This window comes from Pipra filicauda, unplaced genomic scaffold (genome assembly GCF_003945595.2).
Source record: "Pipra filicauda isolate LSUMZ 115617 unplaced genomic scaffold, ASM394559v2 scaffold247_size1415610_pilon, whole genome shotgun sequence".
NCBI classification, from domain to species: domain Eukaryota; kingdom Metazoa; phylum Chordata; class Aves; order Passeriformes; family Pipridae; genus Pipra; species Pipra filicauda.
The window spans coordinates 269,360-287,504 of NW_024104362.1; the positions used below are offsets into that span (position 1 = coordinate 269,360).

General features: G+C 39.8%; 2 protein-coding genes across 6 annotated transcripts in view; both read right to left on the reverse strand.

The window, feature by feature from the left end:
• Positions 1 to 12,681, reverse strand: part of TBK1 (TANK binding kinase 1) — a 28,284-nt gene extending 15,603 nt beyond the window's left edge. The window contains exons 1-7 of one of the 3 annotated variants that reach the window (XM_039381919.1): positions 12,586 to 12,681; positions 8,426 to 8,546; positions 6,501 to 6,641; positions 5,572 to 5,701; positions 4,817 to 4,998; positions 3,846 to 4,006; positions 840 to 950 (exon numbers count right to left, since the gene is read on the reverse strand). In XM_039381919.1, coding sequence (XP_039237853.1) covers positions 840 to 950; positions 3,846 to 4,006; positions 4,817 to 4,998; positions 5,572 to 5,701; positions 6,501 to 6,641; positions 8,426 to 8,512 — 812 coding nt within the window. In that variant the 5' untranslated portion in view covers positions 8,513 to 8,546; positions 12,586 to 12,681. Of the gene's footprint in view, positions 1 to 839; positions 951 to 3,845; positions 4,007 to 4,816; positions 4,999 to 5,571; positions 5,702 to 6,500; positions 6,642 to 8,425; positions 8,547 to 12,092; positions 12,240 to 12,558 lie in introns of those variants that run through there. The other 2 variants (XM_039381920.1, XM_039381921.1) reach the window with 2 other exon arrangements.
• A 2,716-nt stretch (positions 12,682 to 15,397) lies between these two features.
• The window catches only part of XPOT (exportin for tRNA), a 28,959-nt gene continuing 26,211 nt past the window's right edge, over positions 15,398 to 18,145 (reverse strand). For all 3 annotated transcript variants that reach the window (XM_027721185.2, XM_027721184.2, XM_027721186.2), the window contains 3 exons: positions 17,042 to 17,113; positions 16,458 to 16,514; positions 15,398 to 15,981 (listed from right to left, as the gene is read on the reverse strand). In XM_027721185.2, the coding sequence (XP_027576986.1) occupies positions 15,955 to 15,981; positions 16,458 to 16,514; positions 17,042 to 17,113 (156 nt within the window). In that variant the 3' untranslated portion in view covers positions 15,398 to 15,954. The remainder of the gene's footprint in view (positions 15,982 to 16,457; positions 16,515 to 17,041; positions 17,114 to 18,145) is intronic.

The following is an 18,145-nucleotide window of genomic DNA, read 5'->3' on the forward strand; positions in this document are numbered from 1 at the left end:
GATGTTTAATGAAAAAATCTGCTTTATTATTTCAAGCAGTTCAATTATATGGAATAAACAGGAAACAACTGAGCAGTATCATGAAAAATACATACAAATTGCAAGTTCTGTACACTGTAAACTAATGAATTGATAAAAACCAGACTTTGACTCTTACACCTCTTACCGAACTACATATTTGGCTTTCAGAAAAGTTTGTTTCTAGAGTCGGTTCACAGACGAATTTATTTTCCGCCTTACCATGAAAGAGTAGTAACTTTAAAATACTGAAGAAGTCTCAGGAAGATAAAGAGGTTAAAGGGTTATGGGAGGTGTTTTCAAGGTCATACTGAGATTAGATGTTCCATGGCTCTTCCTACTGAATATTATGAAGCAAAAATATGATGATAAAATTTAAGATACTAAATGTTAAAATGTGCTGATGTGACTTTTTCCTAGCAAAAAGTAAGCCTCTGAACTGTCTTTTATTATCATTTCCTTCCTACTGCCTAATCTTTGTCATGTCTTAAGCCACATTCTTGCAAGAAGGGAGAGCCATCAAAGTTATTGGTTCTTCATATTCATTCCTGAAGGTGGAGAAAATACAGTAATAATCTTTCTTCTACTCATACCACTTCAAATTCTCAAGTGCCAATTTGTAAATTAGCAATCATAAAACTATTTGAACAGATTGGAAGAAAAGACACTTGATAACCTAATATCAGACTGTACTGATGTACCGAAGAGTTTGAAGAAAAAAGGTGCATCAGATCCCTGTTCCAAAGACACAATCCGGAGAAAATAATTCAACAAATGCAATCAATCAGTACTGAAACATTTTGTGAACAGTTCAAACTTACTTTGAGAGACTACAAGAAATAGGCATCTCCCAACTCCACTCAATTGGTCCATTTTCTGCTTTCTGTATTCCAGAAATAGCCCCTGAAGGTTTTCCAGTGATTATTTTATACCTGCAAAACATTACAAAAATAATAGACTTCAACTACTACCTCTTACACATATATAGCTCTAGTAACTTATCCTCAAAGGGCCAGCAATTATATAAATCTAAACAACAGGTTGGTCTAAATTTGTAGATGATACAGTAATTGAAGTTTTGCTTACAAGCTGACAGAACAGTGCTAAAAGAGCAAAGAGTGAAAAGTTATGCTGGAGAAACAAATTTGTCTACCTCAGGCTTGGGGATGAATCTGGGAGATATTTCCAGCATACTGAAGAAAATAAAAGTTCTTCACAAGTGTTAATTAATCAAAGTCAATTTAGTTCAACTTAGACATTAACATAACTAAATTCTAGCATGTTCCACAGCAAGAGATGAAGTTTAGCCACCACCAAGTGGCTTGGGGATAAAGAAGAAACATCTAGAAATCTGGATACAATTCAGTATTGTCTAATTTTGTACTGCGCAGGCCAGTATTTCTCAAACTTCTCATTAAACGAATCGGGAGCAACAGGCTTTTTGCAACAGAAAATTTCAGCTGTGCTTTGTCTTTTTGGAGGACAAGGTACATACAAAAGATATGTTCCTTGCTTATCTCTCAAGCAGCAGCAATGACAAGGGTACCTGCAGGAAAATCACAAGATGGGAAATTTCTTCAACTAAGAAAACTGGAGTCAGCTTTACAAGGAATACTGTAACAGAGATGTTATTGGTGTGTTAGAGCTCCCAAGTACCACCTTGTTTTATTTTTCAAATGCAACACACAGAACAAAATAGAACTAGACTAAGATGAAATAGGAATCAATGCAGTCATCATACCATAGACATAGCTTCTGTTTCCCATTCAGAAGCTATCCCTGTTATCTTCAGCCACAGTCCACAACTGTACTAAAATGTTAGTCTCATGGGTAATGCATGCATTTCAAGACTGCCTGGGAAGACAATCATTTAAAGGACAACAAAAATTTACAGCACTGAAAGCCAATTTCAGAATACCATAATTTTGCCCGAATATCCAAGTTATATACACCACACTGTATTTCTTTCCCTTTGAGGAAATGTGTCTAACTGCCTAAAGAAAAGTGAGGGGCAGACCAAGAATCACCACTAAGAAACTTGTCTTCAGATTAACTTTTCAAAATGCCCCTTGAATTGTTCTGCTCTCTTTGGTTATGTTTACTCTAGTTAATTGTGGCACCTGAGCGTATTACTGTGCACTAAACTCAGTTGCCTCTACTATTAAACTCTCCTATGCTATTAGACTGTCACCTTGTGTGCCTTTCCAGTCCAATTTGAGGGAGTGGGAGGGGGTCCAGTGGGCCATGGGGACCCCAGATGGGCGGGAGGGCGGACGGGGCAGTCCTGCTTGGAGGGTCGGGGGTGGGCAGTGCGAGAGAAGTCCTGTGGTAAAATATGTCCATGGGCAGGATGAGCTCGTTAGCCTTCTGGCAGTCATCCTAGGAGAAGGACAACTCTGATTCCAAACCCGGACAGATGGAGCTTGCTTAGCCCTGTAAGGCCATCCATCTAAGAGAAGGACACACTAATTAAACCTACGTCCTGAGGACCTCGCTGCCACCATCCAAGCTCGTTCAGCTCTGGCAGATGAACCCTAGGATTTAAGGGTGGGTCCAGTTCTGCACATGCTGCATCTCACCTAAAAAATCCACTGCGCAGGCCTGAAGGTTATACCCACATTTGTAAAGCCCTGTAGTGACAGGTGAGGGATGAAACAGCAGGTGAAAGGTGCACTGGAAGCTGCAGACCCAACTCTGCATGAAGGCAGTTCAGGACATTGGTCGCCTGAGACTGACCCCAGAGATGACAGTCTCCTTCAACAGCATCCTGAATGACCAAGCAGCCTTTTTCAAGGAGAGCGCTGCTTGCTCCACTCAGAGAGGGGCCTAGAAAAGGTGGCCTAACCAAAGCTCATCTCCACCTTCACCCCGTTGGTTAACCGCGGCCAACGGGCATATCTCGCATTGGCCTCTTTAGCCACCAGTGCGCTTGTAGCAAATGTGGGTAGAGCCCTTCCCAAATCTTTGTACGCGAAGCCTAACCATGATACACCACACTGCAACAGACCAGCCTAGTGCCGTGCTGAAGGAAAGATGTGTGAAAAAACATCAGTCTTTTGGGGAAGCTCTGACACTTAATTCAGGTCTTAAGTTGCCACACAATAAAATCCTTGTTGAAGCAGAATGTTCATACTGATTTTGGCTGGGATGGAGTTAATTTTCTTCATAGTGTATGGTACTGTGTTTTGGCTTTGTAACCAAAACAGTGTTATTAACACAGGCATGTTTTTAGTCATTGCTGAGCAGCACTTACAAAGTGTCAAGGCCTTTTCTACTTCTTTACTGCCTCACCAGTGAGTAGGCTGGTGGCAGGCAAGAAGCTGGAAGGAGACAAAGGAGAACAGCTGAGTCCAAGGGATATTCCACACTATATTGCTCCGCAATAGAAGCTGAGGCCAGGGGTTGGAATTTGCCAGGGTAGCATTTGTTCGGGGACTGACTGGGCATCAGTTGGCTGGCCGTGAGGAACTGGGGTTTTTTTGCATTACTTGTTTTTCTTGGTTTTGTTTCACTTTGGGTTTAAGGGGCAAGGGTTGCTGTTTGTTGTGGGATTTTTTTACTTATTAAACTGTCTTTAACTCAACCTGCTAGTTTTTGCACTTCTACTCTTCCAGTTTTCTTCTCCATTCCACTACAGAGGAGTGACCGAACAGCTGTGTGGGGCTCAGCTCCTATTGGGGCTATATCACAAATTTAAAGAACATTTTTTCTTAATTATTTTCACTGTTTCAATTATTACTATATGTGTGTAGGATTTATTGCTAAAAAGTATTTCACAGATTGATTTTATTTACCGACAGATAAAATTTTCCTTCTAAATTACCTACATCACTTCCTTGTTTCTACGAGGTCCTTCAAAAGGTCGGAAAGGCAAACTCCCTGTTGCAGCATGGTAAAAGGTCACCCCTATGCTCCACAGATCAACTGTTGCTCCGTACTTTTTCTGATGCTCTTTTCTCAAGACTGCTCGCTCATACATATCAGGATGCTAAAGACAAAAGAAAAAAAAAAGTTAGAACTGCTTTATGAACAATATAAAGAACAAACCCCCAGTCTATCCTTTCACAGCAGGATAAACTGTCATTCTAAACTTTCAGCCTTTAATCAAAAGGCAAAGTTAGCTTGTATCACAGAATTTGCTTAAGCTATTCTGACAGATTATCACTAGTGTTCTAGGTATGACAGTCACTTTTACTGAAAAGTTTGCAAAAAATATTTCAAAGTTCAGCTAAACAGTGACTACTAGTATGAAACACCACTAAAGAAGAGGAGAAAGTCAGTATTCCTCTAAATGATATTGAAACAACAGAAATCAAACTGAAAAAAGATCCATAGCAGAGGAGAATATCTGTTACAGTGCACCTGTGGGAAAACATGGCAGGAAGAAAATGCCTAAGGTTCTTGATGCTTCTCTGCCTGCCTCTCTTTCGTTAACTAAGGTGTCAAGTGAATCTTAACTCCATCTAATGTCATCCAAGTGGTTCAACCACAAACTAAAAAATATCTACAGAGATGAAAGCAAAGATGCTCATAACTAGAATATTGTTGTTCCTCCTTTCACACAAAGCAACATTTTAAGTCGGACCTGGAAATTATTTCAAGGCTAATGTATTCAGAGTAGCAGAAGATGGCATGACCCAAGGTGAACAACTCCAGCAGAAAGTTATAGAAACAATTATAATACAAAGGTTTAAACACTAATTCCCAACAGCCTGACCTTCACCTATTCAACTCTAATCACAAAGGACCCCAGAGTTCAAACATTTCTTCAAGAGAAAATGGAATCATATGGGCTTACTAAATACTCTTCTGTGCCATAGAGAGAAACAAATTGTTCATCATCTTCAAGTTCTCTTGCAGCACCAAAGTCTGTAAGTTTATAAACAGACTGACCATCTTCACCTATAACACGCATTATATTGCCTGGTTTGATGTCACGGTGCACTATTCCATTCTCACGGAGATGATTCATTCCAGCCACTTCAATTAAAAAGAAAATACAGAATTCATGTACACATTTTGACACTGACTGCGCAAACACTGAATTGTAACTGATGCTAGGAAGACACACAAGTTCTCTTTGGGAAATGGGAATGAGAAGGGACACTCAATTAACAAAAAGACCATGACCATAGATTGGGTTTTTTTTCCCCTTCAAACATCTAAATTACAGTATTTCTTGCTCTCAGTAATATCTTTCCCATAAAGTAACGGAGGAAAGTTTTGTAAGAGGTAAACACAGGTAAACTATATTTTTTTAATTTACTCTTCTGAAATTAATTATCACTAAAAGTGAGTTCAATGTGTGAAAAATAATCTTGAAACAAAGAAAGAAAAAATAACTATATCAATGCTTTAAACAGAAATGGCTTCTTAATGCAGCTACCTATACCAACACAGACAAAAATAAAAGATGTGATTCCATATAACCATATTAATTTGTTCAATTAGTTGACAGTCATGTAAATTTATCTCTTGCTGTTTCAAGATAAACAAAACAAGTATGAGTTTGTTTCAGTCAAAAAATTAGATTAAAGAGCAAAGTCTACATACCCACATCTCTCAAAACAATCAAGAACTCAGACTCTGGTAAACCAAAGGCATTAGATGGCTCCTCTAAAACTGTGTACAAACTCCCACAGGGACAAAATTCCATAACTAGTACTTTGTGTCTAGTCGTTGTCTGGAAAAAAGTTAAAAAATATTAAGTCTCTGACTACTGTGACACCAATGTCAGAAATTACACATAACCACAAGATCTTACTTTCAAAAAAGAAAGGAAAAAGAAAGTCTGTAGCTATATCAAAAATCTCATTCTGGTGATCATCTTCAAAAGAAGTGCAGGTGGATTTTTATATTTTTTCATGTATTCCACCTTGGAGAGGGGAAAAAACTAAGAAAGCCTCAAGTTCTAGGCACTTAGCAGGTTGACAGCAGTATTGATAGGTGGACAAATGAGAAACTACACACTAGAAAAGCTGAGAGAACCAACTGTCCTTCTTTACTCTTTACTAATCTCAGCATCTCAGTTTCAGATCAACTACTGCAATTTATACTGTTATACAGTTTTACATGTCCTATGTCATTGTTCTAGTTGGTTGCAAAGCAAAAGTTTAAAATTGCCAGGATTACTGAAACACCTTAAACTACCACTGTGTATTAAATATTCATAGGCATATATAGCTTACAAATCCTAATTCAAGATAAAGCTTAGGACAGCGGCTTCTCGAGATGAAGAACCATAACCTTTGCCTAAACCCTGAAGGTGTTTCACCAACAGAAAGCAAGTGTATTCTTTCAACAGCAACAACAACAAAAAAGAAAGAAAAGAAGAAAATGGTGGTGGTTGGGTTGGAGTATTTAAATCATCATGTATGTTACCATTCTTTAAAAATTTAACTATATGCTCTACAGCTAAGGATAAAACAAAGAGTTACTGTGGTTATGTCCATGCATTTCAGATCACAACTACAATTCATTACCTCTTCTTCGATGGCAAATAGTTTAACAATGTTCTTATGATTTAGTTTCTTCAATACTTCGAACTCTCGCATCTGAACATCCACAGGACGAAGGAAACTTATACTGTTAAATACTTTTACAGCATACAAATCCCCAGTTTTCTGTTCAAAACAAACAAACAACTCATCAAACAGAAGCAAAATATTGTAAATGTACACATAGACATTATCCAATCGCTTTGAGATCTTCTGCATATGAGCATAACAAGACCAGAAATATTTCAAAATATTATTTTGTTTGAAGGTGAAAATTAAGATTCTACTACAAAAATCATGTATACATTGGTTTAGTTTAATATAGACTAGAAGCAAACTGACTAGCAGAATGGAAACTCGTTAGCTCAAAAAAATCTAAGTGCTTTTAAAAAAAGAACAGTTAGCACAAGAAAGGCTACGCATTTAAGAATTACCCATAAACTTAGCTGAAAAATATTTTTTGAGCAAGAGGTAAGTTATTTAGACAAATCAATGAAAGGCAAGCACATATTACAGTGGAGGATCTTGACTTGCTTAAGTTAAGAGACAATTTCCAGTAGCTGAATGTTGTTCTCTTCTTCTTTACTGTTTTGTTTATACTGATAAATTAGTATTTTATCTCTTCAAAGAAGGCAGTTTCAAGCACTACATACCACTCATGCAAAATCCTGAAGCAGTTCAAACCCACATAATAAGTGTCAGAAGCAGAGTCATGAGCTTAATCAAACTTAAGTTCTCAAGTGGGACTAAGTCCCGACCTGCTCAGCCACCCACAGCACCAGCTGAAGATGCAACTCCTGTCGCTCTTAGGGCAAAGTACCTCCCTGTGCCATCTCTAGGAATAAGCTTACATTAGCAGTCTTGTGCAACAGACTCTTTCTAAGGACAAAGCCTTCCTGTGCTTAGATGAGGTGTGTTGTACAGCACACTTACATGCACTACGGGTGCCCAGGTAAAAGCTTGCTCCTGCTGACAATAAGCCACAGGTCACAGGCTCAAACTAGTGAAGGTGATGAGAGGTGCAACCATGAAACCATAAACTTTACAGGAGAATCATTCTGCCTTGAAATTCACTCACCAAGGAAAGCACATTAACTGCTAAATTGTTGCTTGTGTTGCTTCACACTTAAATGTGGAAGACAGAAACACTGTAGCTTATAAATCACTTCGTACTGACTCCACACAGACTATCCTTACTATCAGGAAACACACTTTCACAACCCTGCTGATCTTCGCTTTGTGAGACACACTGTGAAATTTGTAGAAATAGAATGACCTACACAAGCAAGGTCATTGTAGTCCCTCAGTAAGGCTGCAACATACACATCAGTATATCATTTACATGGCAAAAATAATGTACTGCTTTGCGCTGATTACTCAAGGCATGTCACCAAGACCATGGTGTCCTAGACATCAAATCATTGACTTACAGACAATGACTAACAATTTCATCCAATACTGTAAGAATATTTCACTTATGGTACAAAATTATAAAAATCACCATAACAGGTTTTAAAAGAACAGGGAAAAACAATAAAAAGACAATTTAACAAAGATATAAATCATAGACTCATGTCATATAAAAACTGGTAGGTCTTTTATTCCCATTTAAATTCTTGGGCAAGGATTATTTTTTCCATAAAACTGAAGAATAAAGGAATGAAGAATTAATCACAGTAGTATTTTACAAGGGCACATAATTCAATATTAAAAACAAATCCTCAGAAATGATGACAGAACTCTAATTCAATGGACGAATATTAAAAATTAAAAACTATGTATGAATAATTACACAGGTACATCTGCTTTAGGCCTAAATCTTGAACTTTTTTTGTTGATTTTATGAAGCTACTCACATACAAAAAACCTCAAAGTTTACATGTTACTTAGATTAGTAATTCCTCACATACCTTCTGTCGCCCTCGGAAAACATTTGCAGTAGCTCCCTGTCCTAGAATGTCAGACAACAGCCAGAGGTAATTTGAAGTGCTCTGCATCTCTGCTCTTTGATTAGACAGTTTTCTTTTTCACCTTAAAAACAAAGCATTCAATACACTGAATTACAATTTAGTAAAATACATGAAAGGGACTTATTTTAATTAGAAGGCAAAATAAAAACCCAAACCCCAACCATAACTGCAAAGACATGTAGAATTAAGAACAACCAAGTAGAGGAATAAGAGGTGAAACATGGAAACAAAACCAAACCCAACAATCAAAACTAATGCGATAGACACAACACCTCTCTGCATTTAAGGTCTGTACTCCCCCAACTTTGAAAAATCATCTGGAAGAGTGAAAGCTTTATAATCCCTTTACTCTTGTACACAGTAAAGTTTAAACAATAAAGTAACAAAAACTACAGAAAAGAGTCAAAAAAATGTGCACAAGGTCTAAAGATAATCAAGACCTGTAATTGAATTCCATTATTCTGTACATATGCCAAAGAATGGACATGGCAGATCTGTATACAGATCTTTTAAATCCTTTTGGCTCTGGAAGTTGCATTTCAGTACAACTGTAAAGGAACTGGACTAACTACTCACAAATAGCTATTTTTACATGAGCTAGGTAAAAGTCACAATTGATGCAAGTATTTTCAGCTACTTGCTAGAACCACCAATTACTAATGCAAGAAATTAAGGAACATTTTTCTCATTTCTAAAATTTCACATTAGACAGTCACATCATTTCTAGAGAGACAGCCTGGCTTCCCTACCTTTCCTGAAATGTAAACTGTCAGATACTCAGGTTTTCACAGATTCAAAAGAAGGAGAAAAAAAAAGTTTGATTAAATTAAAATGACTGAAACAAAACAGAACATTAGAACTGCCAGATTTTCCCATTTGCCAAAACAGCGGGAGCTGCAGGTGAATACCCTTACCTTTTTCATTTAATTAAAGCACTGATTTTGACATTAAATTTAGCAAATGGCTCTAAAATCAAAGACGCAGCTTCCCAAATCTAAAGAATCTCATGAGCAAAATGGCAACTGGATCAGGGGACTGTCCTACAGCAGCAGTCTTTCCTCAGCTTGGCCAGGGACACTGCATGTGCCTGTGTTAATAGACAGGAAACTGCTGATACTCAAACAAAGAAGCCTTTCCTGTAACTACTGAGGAAGAGGTATGACAATTTCCTGCACACGTTTCTTACCAGAAGGTGGCTGGCACTTTCTGAGAGCTCCCTGGTGCATAAGGTGACAGCACCAGGAGCCTCACAGTGTGCACCGCAGCAGCGCGGAGACAGCCGCACAACAGCCACCACAGCGCCCCTGGCCCATCCTGCTCCAGCAGCCAGCTGGAGCATCCACCTCTGAACTGTTCCTGATCCCACCCATGCTACGCTGTAGACACACACATACTCTCATGACTTTGAACACATTTCTCCATGCGTAGCAACTGCAGATTTCATACTTTTATTTAGCTATTCACCCATGGGAGATGCAAAGCTTCTTCCAAAGCAGTCCCAGGATATCCAGGCAATAACATGTGCCCTACAGAATGCAATGACACAATGCAAAGCCCTGACATTACTCTGAAATAAATTCAGTCATGCAGCAACACCACATGTAAAATCTAGATAAAGTTCTCAATGCCTCTAGAAGGGATGAAAAGTTTCATGTCAGATCTGAACCAGAAAAACCACACACCACCACCACACCCCAAACCCTTACAATTCCTGGTTAACTCTGACAAGACAATTTGTAATAATAGAATAAGATAACTTCTCCCAGCTGGCAATTACCGTAAATGCCAAAGAACTATCTATGATGCAGACACAAAAAGTAAGGAAGAGGTGATGCAAAGAAATAACACATAGCCTGCTCTGTAAATAATTTGTAAAATCTTCAAATTAAAAAAAATTCTTATAATTAAAACCCTACTTGTAAGAAGTCAGTTTGCACTTTACCAGTAAACCTGTATTTTGTCATTTACTTCAAAGCAACATGCGTTAGATTCATACCAAGACAAAGAAACATAATTAATCTTTTCTAAGCAAAGTGTGGAGAATTTCTTCATCAATGTCTATTCAAATGCAAAAAAATTTAGCAGCCTAATAAGAGACTGAGTTATTAAATTTCCCAAAGTGATAAAGATGAGGTAGCTTATGCACATGATCTCTTTTCCTTTATCTTCTTACTTTCTAATTAAATTTGCAGGAAGGTCAAAAAGACAAGTCTGTGACAGATGAGCCTCAATAACTTTCAGTGGATATTAAGAAAAACCCCAAACCAGCAAGGTTTTAATAGATTATCAAGGTCTGGGTTTTTTCACTCTTAAAACTACAGACACAAATATGCAATACTAATTCCAGGGTACATATTCAGCAGCAAAACAAAGTCAGTATTGTATTACATTTTATTTGTCAAAATAATATTTTTATAATAATAACAAAGTCTACATTATTTTCGGCAGTCTTCACTTTTAAGGCATAAAGTCTCATTCAGATTTAATCTTCAAATTATCATAATTTGATTGAATAACTTTCCTAATGTTAGACCTCCTTCAATTTAATAGCTTTCCATTCTCTGACAGATTCAGAACTGATCTTTGCTAAACACTTAGCATGGCAAGTTTTCTTTTCACATCTTCCTAGAGCTTCTTCTTAAAAAAAAAAAAAATAGCTCCAACTGTATGATTGGTCCTGTCATGAGACTTAATGCTGAACTTTCTATTTCTTCACATCTCACTTACGGTCATTAACTCTGTGATTAGACGAGTCAAAAGTTCCTCACACATATCTAAAGAAATCTCTCCTGCCACAAGTTTGATTTATTGTCCCCCATGACTCATTAGCATTTCAAGAGCTTGGGGACTGCTTTTTGGGTGTTTTTTATTGAATATTTTTCTGCTTCTGGTCATGCTACTACTTTTTAACTTATCAGTAGAGGGGATTGTAATAGAAAACATCTGAATTGCTTATGTGGGGGTTTTTTAACTGCAATGCTTTGAAGCAGGAGTGCTGACTTCTGATTAATAAAAAAAGTTTGCTGTACCTCAGGCACACAGGATAAGCACACAAAGCAGGTACAGTTCCCCTGTTAACAGCTGCAACGTACAAATTTCACCAGCAAGGACAGACGGATGATGAAGTTACAGTGAAGGCTCTTTCTGTTTACAGACAAGACCTTATACACCACCAAAGCCAAGAGACAAGGTGCTGAGGTTCCAAATAAATGTTATGTTAGCATTTACTGTCTGGTAACTATGAAGGTTTTATACTTCCCTGCACGCCGTTTCTTAAGGCCTAGAAAAAAAGCTTCTCTCCCTGAAGCTCTTGATTCCTACCCCTGCTTTCTTCAGCTATAACCTCCTTACGAGAGTTTCCAGTCCAGCAGCTGGTATCTAAATCATGGAAATCCCCTGCCCTTGGCCACACAACGTGATGCTTGAATCCGTACAAAGCAGCACATTCTTCCAAAGGCACACAAAACCAATGGCAAGCCTGGCTCCACTGCTGCTCATCCCTGCTCTCGGAATTTCCAGTCCGTAACGGGGAAAGAGCACTCGGCCTGTCTGGGACTGCAGCTCCTGGAAAACCATGGAGGGCCACGAGCTCGCCCGATCGACCCACCAGCCCCTCTTCCAGGGCCGTGGGGTACGGCAGGCACGGCACCGGGGCTCATCCCCACGACAGGAAGTCCTTCCCGAGGTGAAACTTCAGCAACTCCTACAGCCACGAAGAGGACACCACTTCCTGAGGCACATTCACGGGGATGAAAATCACCGACACCGAGGCCACAGGCCGGCCGCGCCTCGTCCCTCCCGGGCTGCAGGGCCGGGCCAGCCGCCGCCTCGGGCAGAGCCGCTGCCGGCCGCGACCCGCCTCGGGAGCCGACAGCCCCCGGCGAGGCCCCGCCGCCGCCCCAGGAAACCGAAACCACCGCGCTCGGCGACGGCCGCGTCCCCTCGGTAACACCGCGGCGGCGGTGAGAGTAAGCGGCCGGCTCAGCCCACCTCGGCTCGGCCCTCCGCGGACGCGGACACCGCCACGCCCTGCCCTGCCCTGCCCTGCCCTGCCCTCACCCGACCCGACCCACCCTGCCCTGCCCGCCGGCCCCACGCACCAGCCGTCTCCCGCCGGCCTGCCCAGCGCCCCGGCCGCTTCCGGCTTCCTGCCGGCACGGGGAGGCGGAGCGGCTGAGGCACCGCCCGGGCGGCAGAGCCGCCGCGCCCGGCCCGCACAGCCACCGCCTGGCCCCGCCCGCAGGGGCCGATGGGGCGCTTCAGGGGGAAAGCAGGTCTCCGGAGGGCGAGGCTGTGGCGCCCGCCCCGGAGCGAGTGGAGGAAGAGTCAAGGAAACCATCTGGGAAGCATGGGATAGTGGCAGTCGGATGGTCTGTAAAAGCGGTCGCTCCGGGTATTTTCGCTGGCGCGATGTTCCCAGCGGGCTCGGAGCGATTCCGGTCAAGGTGTCCGTGATGATTTTTTTGCTGCGTTACAGCTCTCACCTGGTAAAAGCCCTGACAGGACATTATGCTGATTGAACACGGTCAAAGCATACAAAAGTCAACAATCCTTTTTGAATTCTTTGGGAGAAACCAACTTACACTCTCTGAAGATCTGGACTACTCATCCTACAGGATACTCTCAGTTATGGATAGGAGGGCAGGGTAGGTAGGCCAATGGGTACCACACACAGCTCGCCCTTACACTCAGCACACTCTGCTCTATATCCATTCTCACCTGACACCACCATAGCAGGCAAGATGCTGTGAAGGGGAAGTGTTTCTGCCACTTCAGCTTCCTGGATAGGTTTGATTATGGGGACAGACAAGCAGATTTAGCTCAGAGGGAGGGGTGACAATGGTGGGGATGAGGAAATAAACTGGCCACTGTCACAAGAGACTGCTCTTTCTCATGAGGGTGTAATTTCATAATAGCTAAGTCACGCTTTTAGACCAACTACACAGTCGATTATCATCATCATCATGGCTGGGCTTTGCGAATGAAGATTAGGGGAAGGTCTCTACCCACGTTTGTCACAAGCGCGCTGGTGGCTAAAAAGGCCAATACGAGACAGGCATGTCCAGTTGCAAAAGGCACAGCAGAAAGACTCCTTAGGTGGTAAATTTTGCAAGGCACGATTCTTTCTGCATTGTCTTTTCTCCTCAACAGTGATCCTGCGTGCTTTCTCAAAGGAAGCAGTAGCGTTATAGATGGTGTCTCCAGAACTCCTGATTGGAGGCCAGAGTAGACCAGTTATGTTGACCAATATGGCCAAGGCTGAGATGTTGTTTCAGGGAGTCCTTGTATCTTCTCTTTGGGGCTCCTCTCTTGCAGCAGCTGGTGGCAAGTTCACCATAAAGCAGGATCTTAGGGAGGCGGTGGTCCTTCATCCTTGAGACGTGCCCTGCCCAGTGCAGCTGTGTTCTCAGCAACATGGCCTCAATACTTGTAACTGCTGCTTGTTCTAGAACAGATGTATTGGTCACATAATCTGACCAGTGGATGTTTAGGATTGTACAAAGGCAGCATTGATGGAAATGTTCCAGGAGTCACAGGTGGTGGCGGTAGATGACCCATGATTCGGAACCATATAAGAGAGTAGACAGCACAATGGCTATGTAAACACTGATCTTTGTACTTTTCTTCAAGTGTTCAATTTCGCCAAACTCTTTTATGAAGCTTTCCAAAAGCACTGTATGCCTTTGCTAACCTGTTGTCTATCTCTCCGTCAATCTCACCGTCCAAGGAGATGAGGCTACCTAGGTAATTAAATTGCTGGACTGATTTGAGCACTGATGCGCCAGTCAATTATACTAATGGAATTAATAGGCGTAGGCTTTTTCCCTGCTTGGACACAGAACTAAAGGCAGCAGTACTGCCCTTACTTCAAAAGGCAAAAGTCTAAATCATATATGAAGACTAAGAGTGACTCCATTACACTGTAACTTAAACCCAAAAAACTTTGCTAAAGACAAAAGCTTTATTATTCACTTTGTAATCTGCCCCTGTGTCGTAAAGTTTCCATAACTGCAGGGGAAGGAGGCCAAGCCAGACACAGAAGATGGACAGCAAACACTCAGCAATAGCTGCAGTGTCAGGGGTGCAGCCCCTTGTGCTGGGGAGGGGCAGCCAGGAGGTGCAGGAGCACAGCAACACACGCAAAGCACCAAGTCAGATACGGAAAGCTTCTGGTGCTATGGGAGAAAATGAAAGAGGTTGGAGCCGGGGGACCTCTAGCACTGGTATGGCAGCCAAGGGAAGCAAAACAGGACTGTGAGACCAGAAAGTATGAAAAGCACCACAAGCACTTACCTCTGTGATACAACAAATCAAGTAACAAGAAACTTTTATTAAATACATATAAATCAGGAACAAAATCTTACAGAAGTGATACTGTCCAACTGAAGGGTAGTAAAGATAAGTGTCCTCTACTTTCTGCCCTCAGGGAAAAGGGAGGGAATGGAAGTGAGAATCCTCAAAACATTACCACACTCCAATCCTGGCTGCTATTTCTGATTCACTAAAAATGATTTATTTTCCATTTAAATTGGATGAAGAACCTAATACGAGAAATGCTCATCTGATTATGCTAGAGGTAAGTCAGGTTTTTACTGTGGACATCAGTTCTCGAGGAAAGTATTAAAGCCCAGGCACAGCAACACTCAAGCTTCACCCTGCCCCTATGAAATAGCTAAAAAACTGTAATGTTATAGAATTGAAAAAAAGTAGCAGTGTGTATAGACCATTGCAGGGTGCAATACGATTTATTATCTAAGCATAAGAAAAATTGCGAGGTTCTACTCCAATGTAACAGCCAGAAGGTTCAAGAATGCTGTAGCTTTGAAAGATTCAGCTAAAATGATTCAGAGAGACTAAATGTTTCACTGGATAAAATTTTATTTTTTTATAAAAAAAGATAGAACCAGATGCTACTTTTAAGTGAAATCATTTATTACACCAATCTGTTTTATAGGAAGTATATATATATTTTATCATTAAGACAAATTCAATAAAATGACTATCTACAAGAATGACTTTGATTGTTTTATTTTCATGTCACCATACATGAACAAATGAATTTTATGTCTTATTAAAACATTTTACTCCGTATCAAAAATGTACACATTTTAATAACCATTGCTATGGTCTGAAGGGATTTTTACATTTAATTCATTTAATTTAAAAAATAAGTGTCATTTCATTGCTTTACATGGTACAGTGTAAGCTTAAATCATCCTATATATAATAAAAGTTTGTGTAGGTATACAGGTAATTTTTCATGTTGTCACATACCTTCATGTTTGAGACACCGGTGGGGAAATTGCATTTCTTTTTTGCAAAAGGTTGAAGTATGTACTGATGTGAGCACAAAGCAACATTTCTTAAAAACAAAACCAGTTTGAATGGCACAAGAGTTAGCATTTTTATAAATTAACAACTAGAGTTCTGGATTATGGAAACAGGTACATGAGATTCCAGTACTTTCCTTAGGGCTTGGCTCTCTGGAAGAATACCTGTGAAAAATTATTTAAAAAAATTAAAACAAAGGAAATACAAGACATGGAATGGTTGATGTATAAGGTAGCTAGTTTGACAGAGCTCATTTTCATGTTCAGCATATTGGTTAACAGATCAGGTACAAGGATGTGACTTGTGCTATTTGATTACACTCACACCCTCAAAAATGATGCATTCTGACATTCTCTACAATTATAGCATAACCTTTTTGCTATTTCAGCTATTAAATAAAAGCCACAAGAACATCAAGATATTGAGGAGATGGCAAGGTGCTAAGAATAAGTGACAACTTTATAGATATAGGTTTTTTGTTTTTCCCAAGTAACTAGTTTTAATATTTGGAGATTCCCTGTAGCTAAAAACCACTAAATAATTTAATACTTTGATTTTACTTCAAGTCACTACTATGACTGAATTGCATGACAAAGTTCAAGTGGAACTAAAAGCTATTTAAAGAAAAAAATCTTTATACCTTTAAGTAATTTTTAAAAACTTTAGCATCAGGCTGCTGAAGTGCTTGACAGAATTCCTGTAAGAGAGAATAAAGAAATATTAACTAAATGAAGCAACAAGACAACCTGAGATACATTAGGAGCATATAGATACCCCGTACGTAAAGCCATTGATATTAGTTTGTGTTTTCCCTAATGCACAACCAAAGAAAAGCATGTTATGGATAAAAACTTGTAAAAGGCTATGACAGTCCAAGTGCTTTCTGGGGTGAAAAACTGTTTTTGCTTTTTTCAAATACAGGATATCAGATCCATTTTTAGCTGAGTAGACAAACAGGACTATCTACAAGGATATCCTCAAGTTAAAATTTGAATTCAAGTAGGAAGACTGCTTAGACAGTCACATGCACTGGACTTTTTTTTTTTTTTGCAAGGTATGCTTACGGTAACTTTACTCCTTATGCTAAATTAATCCTATTTTGATATGCAATAACTGAATAAGTTTTATTGCTGGGGGAGATTAACTTTCTAAGTACCCATTTTTTTCCCCATTTAAAATTTATGATTGTTAGAGTTTTCCAAATGTTCTTTTAGGAATTCCCACCTGGATTATCTCAGGAGCTACTTGCAAAGAAGGCAAATACTCTTGCTGAAGATACTGAATGCACTCAGGACCCTAGAGAAAAGCAGTACACAATTTTTCAAAGTATATTTTTTTACAAATGGAAAATCAGTCCGATACTGTATGGTACAGAAAACTGAAAACAGGTGGTTTATATGACTATTATAGAGAAGTAATAGCATATCAAATGCTTATGTTATTCTCAGCTGTTAGCAAATAAAAATATTTGTCAACCGTGGCATTAAGGATTCTACTGCAATTTGGTATCTTTTGTTACACAGCAAAAGAATGCACAGAAAATTGCAGTGAAATAAGAATTACAATAGAACCAATCAGTTTGTTACATGTCAACTGTAAAAGTCAGTTATGTATGAAGGCAGCCCTAATTTCACTATCTGACATATGGAAGAAATAAAAAAAATGGCTTTTAGTATCCGCCTACTGTTTTACCACACTACTCCCACTGCAAAATTTAGTAGCCAAGTGCAGCTAAACACAGTATTTCTCTTCTTGTAACTTTGACTGTTATCTGCAGTGGACTAAGCAGTAATTATATGGAACTTCCAAACCTTTGAGCACTGCAAACATTTTGATTAATGCTTCAGTTTTTGTTTCCTTTACTGTATTTATCAGATAACTCTCATCACAGGAGGGATTACTCTACACTGTCAGAATACAAACATGACTCGATACATCTACCTGGGGAAAGTGAATCAACTTTATTAATTCACATAAGTTACCCCAGAACTAGAACATGGTATACAGTACACATGAGGGGAAAAGATTTCAGATCATTTTCTCATATTTGTCTTGATTTGTCCTGGTTCCTGCCAGGCCAGGGTAATTTTTGCAGGAGGAGTAGTTATTCTGTACCAACTGTTGGGTAGCCTGGTGGTTCCATGGTGCTCTGAGTAGTACTGGTTTCTGTGTGGTGAGCTTTTTTTTCACGTGTAAGTCATTCGCTTTTCTTGTACATCCTTTTATTATTATTGTTACTGTTTGTTTCTAATTTCATTGCTGTTTCCAGGAAACTGTTCTTATGTCAACCCACAATCTTTACCTTTCATGCCTCCAATTCTCCTCTCC